The 10,591-nt window shown below is 39.2% G+C and overlaps 1 protein-coding gene across 1 annotated transcript in view; it reads right to left on the minus strand.

The window, feature by feature from the left end:
- The window catches only part of LOC105553086 (keratin-associated protein 9-2), an 8,589-nt gene extending 4,577 nt beyond the window's left edge, over window positions 1-4,012 (minus strand). The window contains exon 1 of the mRNA XM_011999034.1: window positions 3,422-4,012. Coding sequence (XP_011854424.1) covers window positions 3,422-3,634 — 213 coding nt within the window. The 5' untranslated portion in view covers window positions 3,635-4,012. The remainder of the gene's footprint in view (window positions 1-3,421) is intronic.
- Between the last annotated feature and the right edge of the window lie 6,579 nt (window positions 4,013-10,591).

Consider the following 10,591-nt stretch of genomic DNA (forward strand, 5'->3'; position numbering starts at 1 on the left):
TTTCTTTTCTTTTCTTTCTTTCTCCTCCACTCATCTTCTGTCCCTTCTCTTACTCCTCTTTCTCACCTCCTCTTCTTCCTTCTTCTAGAGCTTGTGGCTGTCCATCACATTTAAGTAGCAAAGATTTGACCTGAGTGGAACTAATTGTGGATCATAGACAAGTTTTCATGACTGCATCCATATATATTAGATCGTAGTGTGCTTGGACTAATTTCCATCTGTTAGACTCTGCATCACTGTGCCTAAGGGCTCTTGTATTGCAGCTGTAAGAAGTCATGTCACCTGTGAAGGCAACACAGAGAAAAACACTCAACCAATGATTCTGGAGAGCTGATGTATAAAGACTAGCTTCCTCATTCCTGAAGTAGGATAATTCTAGCTGTGTGTTTTTCATCATTTCTGATAGTTTTCCCTTAACTTAAGCTTTAGTTAGTCATTGTGATACTGACTTAATAGTGTACCGTTTTCTGTATCACTTTCCCAGTCCCTACCAGTGTGATCTGTACTTCCCAATAAACTAGTTTCACTGGAACATTTTCCTCAGAGTCTCTTCTGGGAGAAACTAATCTATGACAATACACTAACTCTCTCAGCCTCGATTTTCTCATCTCTACAAAGGGAACGTTAATACCTATTTTGAAAGTTTGTTAAAGAATTAGTAATAGCCGGGTGCTGTGGCTCACGCCTGTAATCCAAGCACTTTGGGAGGCCTAGGTGGGTAGATCACAAGGTCAGGAGATCGAGATCATCCTGGCTAACACGGTGAAACCCCGTCTCTACTAAAAATACATAAAATTAGCTGGGCATGGTGGCAGGTGCCTGTAGTCCCAGCTACTCAGGAGGCTGAGGCAGGAGAATGGCGTGAACCCTGGAGGCAGAGCTTGCAGTGAGCCGAGATCGCACCACTGCACTCCAGCCTGGGCAACAGAGCAAGACTACATCCCGCTCCCCCCTCCAAAAAAAAGAATTAATAATAATGTACACAAAGCCTTTAGCCAATACCCATCCTATAGTAGGCAGCCCAGAATTAGTGTTTTTGTTCAGAAAATTTCTAATTTTAATGTTGAAGAATATTTTTGTAATAATTAACTAAATCAACTAAATACTTTTTCTAGCTGTATTGAGGTGTAATTAACAAATAAAAATTGTGTCTATTTCAGGTATGAAAGGCAAAGCTCTAATATATATATTCATTGGGAATAACATATGTATTAGCCCACGTAGTTACCATTTCCTTTTTATTTTTGTGGTGTGAACATTCAAGATCTAACTTCTTGGCTAATTTCAGGTATATGATAAAGTGTTTATAACTATAGTGACATTACTGTACAGTAGACGTGCTGAACTGATTCATCTTTCGTAACTGATGCTGGTCAAAGAGAATGTCCTAGTTTTCATCTCCTTTACTTCATCCCTGAACAATGATCACAGTAAGCGGCCGTTGTCTCTTAGCCAAGTCTTCAGAACATCTAGATTCACAGTCTCAGAAGTTGGCGTCTGTCATGGAAATCTACTTTGCTAGCTTATCAGAGGTATTTCCACCACTCCCATGGTGGTAGGAGGTCCCAAGAACGTGACCCAGGTCCCCAAACTTTATATTTCTCTCAGAGCCAATATCAATCAATCCTTCCATGAGTGAATGCTTAACTTGCATCAGTTCAGGACCAAAAGCACCAACCTCTGTCTATCATGACTTCTATGAATGCACAAGTTCTACTTTGCTCCTTTCTTACATTCTTCTGATTTCCCTGGAAACACAGTTTTTAGTTTCTTGTTTTTTTCTTTTTTTTTTCTTTTGAGACAGAATCTCGCTCTGTCAACCAGGCTGGAGTACAGTGGCACCATCTCGGCTCACTGCAAGCTCCGCCTCCCAGGTTCACACCATTCTCCTGTCTCAGCCTCCCGAGTAGTTGGGACTACAGGGTCCTGCCACCACACCCCGCTAATTTTTTGGTTTTTTTTTAGTAGAGACGAGGTTTCACCGTGTTAGCCAGGATGATCTTGATCTCCTGACCTCGTGATCTGCCTGCCTTGGCATCCCAAAGTGCTGGGAGTTTTCAGTTTCTTTAGATGCCTCATATTGGTCTTACAAAATGCAGAAGGTTATTTCGTTCCCTTCCTTGGTTCAGAGATTACGGATTGTGTCAAGTCTTACATACCCATTGCATACTTTCTCAATTCCCAGCTTAATTCCTTACTTAATTTTCCTCATAACATTTCGATTAGGGGACAAATTGTCTTAATGTGGCATAAGGTATGGTCTGTATTTTACAAGGAATAACTTAGTTTCATTTACTTTGTCATTAGGTAGTCAGGAGATGGAGGCCATATAAGAATTTTATTTACATGATACTGAGAATGAGTCACTTCAGATGAGACTTTCTCTCATGATGATATAAAGAATTCTCAAGCATCCTTTCAATGCAGATGAATTGAATGATTGGCTGGTCAGAGGCTGAGATAAAAAGATCCCTGCATTCAGGCCAGCCATTAAATGCAGTCCCTGCTGCCATATCATGCAACTGTTGCTCACTGAGGTGCGGGAAACTAAGTTGGAAATTAAGTTTGTGTGAACAAAAATGTTATCTGCAAATATAAGTGATTAATCCTCTCATTGTTAAACAAACTCAAGTGCATGTCTTGCTAGTGCTGACTTCCAATGTCATTCCACTATATTGAGAATTAAATGTAAGTGTCCTTGGCCAGAAAGAGAGGAACTCAGCTTGGATCAGAATCTGTCCTTTATTAGCTACATAACATCACATATTAAATTTTTATCAGGTGAAAAATGAAGGTAATAATAGATGACCATCTGTTTTGAGAATCAAATTGGATAATAATTATGGTATGTGATACATATGTAAATCCCATATCAGAAATGCTTTCAAATAAAACAAAACACCATATGAGATGAAGATGGTTCAGCGTTTATTCAGAAACATATAGTTAAGAATCTCTGCTACCAGGAACACAACCCAAAGTTATCATGAAAAGAAGAAAGAAGGATAGAAGAACCAAAGAAGGATAGAAGAGGATATTGAAAACAAATATATGATTGCAAAGATTATTGCTCAGTTGCAGAAGCCTAAATTCCTTAGAAGCAGAGAATGAAGCTCATGACTTTAGAGTCACAGCTGAGACCATGACTCCAGATTGAGAGCACACGAAGCTGGCACATGATCCACAAGGGGTAAGAAAAAAGAGAAACAGGATGAAGTATTCTGACATCTATCTAGCAGATTCCCAAGATTTTAAACATGCAGATAATTCATAAAAATTTGGGTGAGAGCACAGTGGCTGTCAGCAGCAAAGTAAATTAGTCCCCCAAAAGATCAGTCAGTGGAGCAGAAAGTTGTTGTGTGAGGACGGTGGTTCTCTTGGGACTTGATCAGCAGCAAGAAGGCTGGCAGCAGCTGGTCACACAGGTGGGCTGGCAGCAGGTGGTCCTACAGCAGGTGTTTTGACAGCAAGTTGGGCGGCAGCAAGGCTGGCAACAGCTAGACACACAGCAGGAGGGCTGGCAGCAGGGTGTGCTGCTGCAGGTGGTCACACAGGTGGGCTTCCAGCAGGTGGTCCTGCAGCAGGTGGTCCTGCAGCACGTAGGCTGGCAGCAAGGGGAGCAACAGTTGGTCATGGTGTCAGGGGTGGAGGGTGGGTTTCTATTCAGAGGTGAGTTTCCCAGGATGTGATGACCCCTTGCAATCTGGACCTTTTATACACCTGGCCTCCAAAGTTTCCACCAATCATCAGGACTTTTTCTTGTTGCTGTTTACATTGTTTTTCATACTCCCTTTGCGATCGTCAAAGGGGAAGTTGTTTCTGAAATCTTATGAATCTGTTGAAAGTAAATGTTTAATCTGTTTGTTAATTGAGAATTACTCATAAAAACTTTGTTTCAGATAAAAGGAAATCAGTCTCATTATCAGCATCATTCCTGCTCTGACCATCATCCGGTCATGTGATAGTTCCTGGTGATCCGGGAGGCAGATACTCTCTGCCCTGCCTCATGGTTGGCTGTATGTAGACTGGGAAATGTCTGTGGGCAGTCGCGTGATGCTGATATATTCACAGTGATGCATTGAATCCATGCCCAGCCCCAAGCCTGTTCACCCACAAAAGTCTAATTCAAGTGTAACAAGCATCTTTCTCGCTACAACCTACTCCCCCTGTGTCTTCCAGTTCTCTTAAACTCACTGGGGAAAGGGTGTTTGGCACAATGTGTTGCAAAATGCAGAGCTACACCGAAGCAGGTGGGTAGAAAAAGGAGTCCACTGGGATTCAGAAAGCACCAAATGGTTTCTGTGATGGTGTGGCCATTTATCCCGATTTGCCTGTGACTGAGAGGTTTACCAGCATGAGAATGTGGGACTCTGTGCGACATAAGTGCTGTAGATTCGGGCAAATCAAGCTGAGTTCTGGTCCTAGCTTTTTGATTCTAATACTTTTTGTATTTTGTGTTTTTTTTTTTTTTTTGGTGTGACAGAAAATTGTACATGTGCAGTCATGACTCATAAAAAATAGTAATAGTTTTCTCCACTTTATAAGAGTATTTTCAATCTTGCTTTTTTTTTTTTTTTTTTTTTTGCCCTTGTCCAGGCGTAGACCCTCCAGGACAATGTCTAATAGAATGGTGTAGTGTGTGTCTTTTTATATTCTTCGGATAGAAAGGAGAACTCTCAGGATTTCACAATTAATTACGATGCTTTCTGTCTTTTTTGTAGATTCATTTCATCATAGCAGCAGGGCTTGTTCTATTCCTTATTTTCTGAGAGATAGAAAACTGAAAATGTATTGAAATTTACAAAATCCTTTTTCTTTATACGCTGAAATAATGTAATGATTATTCTACCTTTTCCAGTAAATGTTATTTTATTTTATGTTTTTTGAGACAGAGTCTTGTTTTGTCACCCAGGCTGGAGTGCAGTGGTGCAATCTCTGCTCACTGCAATCTCCACCTGCTGGGTTCAAGAGATTCTCTTGCGTCAGCCTCCCAAGTAGCTGAGACTATGGGTGCACACCACCATGCCTGGTTAATTTTTGTATTTTTAATAGAGACAGGATTTCACCACGTTGGCCAGCTGATTGCCAACTCCTGATCTCAAGTGATCCACCTGCCTCGGCCTCCCAAAGTGTGTTATTTAAAAAGTTGATTAATGTCCAAATGTTAGCCCAGTCTTGTATTTTTGAAAACAATTCATGTGGTTATGATCATATGCATATGCTACTGGATTTTGCTTATTTATATTTTGTTTGGGATACTTACAATCATTGCATTCCAAAAATATATTCTCCCATTCTTACTCTATTTCCTCTACCTTCTCTAAAGAAATTCTGAATACAACAAATTCCTACCCTTCTGTGCCAAATTTGACCTCGATGTGACCCCCTGTATTGGTTTTTCTGAAGGCAATTTCATGTCCCATGAGATACTCTAGCAGTTCTGTTGCAGAGTGTGGGCTGGGGGTCAACAGTTCTCTTCAGCAGGGGGACTAGACTATCCCATGGGTCCCTTTCTGACACACACATCCCATGGGGGGAACTCCCAGGAGATACTTGTAGCCCAATTGTTGTCTTTCTTATCTCCTTTGACAGAAACAATGAAGTCTAGCCCAATTATCTGAAATCTATGCTTAGTCATTTCTACAACAATACTGTATTAATCTAGAGAACGTGAGTAAGGAGTTGTCTTTTATCTGCAACTCAAATTATAGGAGGAGGAAATTACATCAGGATATGTAGGTATCAGTTAAATTCATTGAGGAGAACCTGGGGGAAAATGTGATTGGTGGATCTATCTATCTATCTCTACACTAGTCAGAACATATATCCAAAATCTATAAAACACTATGTAACACTGTGAACATATATCCAAAATCTATAAACATACAAAACATGAGAGCCCATGCAGCTCTCTAACAACAGGGCTATTGCACTGAGTTTTACATGTGGAGTTTTGAAGACAGTGGAAAGGAAACACTGAGTTTCCTGAGAATATAAGGAGACGTGTATGATAGAATATCATAATCGGTTCTTAAATATTATGGCAGAAATGAATGAAGTGAAAGTTTACACTAACATGTAAGAAGTATCACTATTTAGGCCCTACAGAGAGATGGCTTTGGACAGAAAAATAAGAGAAATTAGATTGCCCTTGGATCTTCAAAGTTACACAAAAAGAAAAAGAGCAAAGTTATGCAAAGCCATCTTAAAAAGAATGAATGGCTTTGAGGCTAGCCAAATTTATACTAGTCTGATAAGGATTTGAAAAATGAATATTTCTTAAATGGGAATGGGGTATTCAAATTCTTCTCTCTGGGTATATATGTAGGAGTGAAATTGCCATGTCATAGGAAACACGTATAATCAGCATTAGTAGAAAGAAAAAAGCAGTGTTTCAACATTTTACAACCGGTAGTGACTCCTGCTTGACCCTAATATTGTGAACCTTCTGAATTGTACTGGTATGTATTTGTGTTTTAGATTTGCATTTATTTGATGACTAATGTCTATTAGGCATTGGTTGTTGCTCTTTCTTTTTTCATAAGATGCCTGTTCAAGTCTTCTACCCATACTTCTTCATGGTTGTCAGTTTCTTAGTGTTTTGCAGATTTCGGATATATGTCTTGACTAGTGTATAGATAGATAGATAGATAGATAGATAGATAGATAGATAGATAGATAGATAAAATGGAGATCATTGTCTATAAACATATAAGATATATATGTATCAGGAGTTTATCATTTATTGAATGGATATGTTATAAATTTTTATCACATGCTGTGTTGTATCTTTCCTTTTTGCTCTCTTTTTTTTGTTAAATTTTGTTTTTAATTTTTACCAAAACATGAATCCTGTTATGTCATTTAACAATGGGGATATGTTCTGAGAAATGAACCATTAGGTAATTTTGTCATTGTGCGAACATTGTAGCATGTACTTAAACCTAGATCATATAGCTTACTACACATCTAGGCTATTTGATATGGCCTATTGTTTAAAAATTATACTTTAAGTTCTGGGTACATGCGCAGAACGTGCAAATTTGTTACATAGGTATACATGTGCCATGGTGGTTTGCTGCACCCATCAACCTGTCATCTACATTAGGTATTTCTCCTAATACTATCCCTCCCCTAGCCCCTCACCCTCTCACAGGCCCCGGTGTGTGATGTTCCCCTCCCGGTGTCCATGTGTTCTCATTGTTCATCTCCCACTTATGAGTGAGAATATGTGGTGTTTGGTTTTCTGTTCCTGTGTGAGTTTGCTGAGAATGATGATTTCCAGCATCATCCATGTCCCCGCAAAGGACATGAACTCATCCTTTTTATGGCTATGTAGTATTCCATGGTGTGTATGTGCCACATTTTCTTTATCCAGTCTATCATTGATGGGTATTTGTGTTGGTTCCAAGTCTTTACTATTGTGAACACTGCTGCAATAAACATATGTGTGCATGTGCCTTTATAGTAGAATGATTTATAATCGTTTGGGTATACGCTCAGTAATAGGATTGCTGGGGCAAATGGTATTTCTGGTTCTAGATCTTTCAGGAATTGCCACACTATCTTCCACAATGGTTGAACTAATTTACACTCCCACCAACAGTATAAAAGTGTTCCTATTTCTCCACATCCTCTCCAGCATCTGTTGTTTCTTGACTTTTTAATGATTGCCATTCTAACTGGCGTGAGATGGTATCTCATTGTGGTTTTGATTTACATTTCTCTAATGACTAGTGATGATGAGCTTTCTTTCATATATTTGTTAGCTAAATGTCTTCTTTTGAGAAGTGTCTCTTCACGTCCTTCACCCACTTTTTGATAGGGATTTTGCCCATGCCTATGTCCTGAATGGTATTGCCTAGGTTTTCTTCTACGGTTTTTATGGTTTTAGGTCTTATGTTTAAGTCTTTAATCCATCTTGAGTTAATTTTTGTATAAAGTGTAAGGAAGGGGTCCACTTTCAGTTTTCTGCATATGGCTAGCCAGTTTCCCCAACATCATTTATTAAATAGGGAAGCCTTTCCCCATTGCTTGTTTTTGTGAGGTTTGTCAAAGATCAGATGGTTGTAGATGTGTGGTGTTATTTCTGAGGTTTCTATTCTGTTCCATTGGTCTATATATCTGTTTTGGTACCAGTACCATGCGTTTTGGCTACTGTAGCCTTGTAGTATAGTTTGAAGACAGGTAGCATGATGCCTCCAGCTTTGTTCTTTTTGCTGAGGATTGTCTTGGCTATACGGGCTCTTTTTTGGTTCCATATGAACTTTAAAGTAGTTTTTTTTTCTAATTCTGTGAGTAAAGTCAATGGTAGCTTGATGGGGATAGCATTGAATGTAGAAATTACTTTGGGCAGTATGGTCATTTTCATGATACTGATTCTTCCTATCCATGAGTATGGAATGTTTTTCCATTTGTTTGTGTCCTCTTTTATTTCCTTGAGCAGTGGTTTGTAGTTCTCCTTGAAGAGGTCCTTCATATCCCTTGTAAGTTGTATTCCTAAGCATTTCATTCTCTTTGCAGCAATTGTGAATGGGAGTTCACTTATGATTTGACTCTCTGCTTGTCTGTTATTGGTGTATAGGAATGTTTGTGGTTTTTGCACATTGATTGTGTATCCTGAGACTTTGCTGAAGTTGCTTATCAGCTTAGGGAGTTTTTAGGCTGAGACGATGGGGTTTTCTAAATATAGAATCATGTCATCTGCAAACAAAGACAATTTGACTTCCTCTCTTCCTATCTGAATACACTTTATTTCTTTCTCTTGCCTGATTACCCTGGCCAGAACTTCCAATACTATGTTGAATAGGAGTGGTGAGAGAGGGCATCCCTGTCTTGTGCCGGTTTTCAAAGGGAATGTCTCCAGCTTTTGCCCATTTAGTATTATATTGTCTGTGGGTCTGTCATAAATAGCTCTTATTATTTTGAGATACATTCCATCAATACCTAGTTTATTGAGAGTTTTTTTAGCATGAAGGGCTGTTGAAGTTTATTGAAGGCCTTTTCTGTATCTATTGAGATAATCATGTGGTTTTTGTTATTGGTTCTTTTAATGTGATGGATTACATTTATTGACTTGCGTACGTTGAACCAGCCTTGCGTCGGAGGGATGAAGCCGAGTTGATTGTGGTGGATAAGCTTTGTAATGTGGTGCTGGATTTGGTTTGCCAGTATTTTAGAGAGGACTTTCGCATCAATGTTCATCAGGGATATTGGCTTGAAGTTTTCTTTTTCTGTTGTGTTTTTGCACTGTTTTAGTATCAGGATCATGCTGGCCTCATAAAATGAGTTAGGGAGGAGACTCTCTTTGTCTATTGTTTGGAATAATTTTAGAAGGAATAGTACCAGCTCCTCTTTGTACCTCTGATAGAATTCATCTGTGAATCCGTCTGGTCTTGGGCTTTTTATTTTATTTTATTTTATTTTGGTTGGTAGGCTATTAATTACTGCCTCAATTTCAGAACTTGTTATTGGTGTATTCAGGGATTCGAATTCTTCCTGGTTTAGTCTTGGGAAGGTGTGTGTATCCAGGAATTAATCCATTTCTTCTAGATTTTCTAGTTTATTTGCGTAGAGGTGTTTATAGTATTCTCTGATGGTAGTTTGTATTTCCATGGGATCAGTGGTGATCTCCCCTTTATCATTTTTTATTGTGTCTCTTTGATTCTTCTTTCTTTTCTTCTTTATTAGTCTGGCTAGCAGTCTATTTTGTAAATCTTTTCAAGAAACCAGCTCCTGGATTCACTGATTTTTTGAAGGATTTTTTGTGTCTCTATCTCCTTCAGTTCTGCTCTTCTGCTAGCTACTGAATTTGTTTGCTGTTGCTTCTCTAGTTCTTTTAATTGTGATGTTAGGGTGTTGATTTTAGATCATTCCCACTTTCTCGTGTGGGCATTTAGTGCTATAAATTTCTCTCTAAACACTGCTTTAGCCATGTCCCAGAGATTCTGGTACATTGTGTCTCTGTTCTCATTGGTTTCAAAGAACTTATTTATTTCTGCCTTTATTTTGTTATTTACCCAGTAGTCATTCAGGAGCAGGTTGTTCAGTTTCCATGTAGTTGTGTGGCTTTCTCTTTTTTTCTTTTGATACGGAGTCTCACTCTGTCACCCAGGCTGTAGTGTAGTGGCATGATCTTGGCTTACTGCAACCTCTGCCTCCCGGGTTCAAGCAATTCTCCTGCCTCAGCTTTCTGAGTAGTTGGAGTTACAGGCGCGTGCCACCATGCCTGTCTAATTTTTTTGTATTTTTCGTAGAGACAGGGTTTCACCATGTTAGCCAGAATGGTCTCGATCTCCTGACCTTGTGATATGCCCACCTCGGCCTTCCAAAGTGCTGGGATTATAGGCATGAGCCACTGTGCCTGGCCTTGAGTGAGTTTCTTAATCCTGAGTTCTAATTTGATTGCACTGTGATCTGAGAGACTGTTTTACTTCCAATTATGTGGTCAAACTTATAGTGTTATGTTGTGCTGAGAAGAATGTATATTCTGTTGATTTGGGGTGGAGAGTTCTGTAGATGTCTATTAGGTCCACTTGGTCCAGAGCTGATTTCAAGTCCTGAATATCCTTGTTAATTTTCTGTCTCATTG

This window comes from Mandrillus leucophaeus, unplaced genomic scaffold, assembly GCF_000951045.1.
Source record: "Mandrillus leucophaeus isolate KB7577 unplaced genomic scaffold, Mleu.le_1.0 Scaffold58, whole genome shotgun sequence".
Taxonomy (NCBI): Eukaryota; Metazoa; Chordata; class Mammalia; order Primates; family Cercopithecidae; genus Mandrillus; species Mandrillus leucophaeus.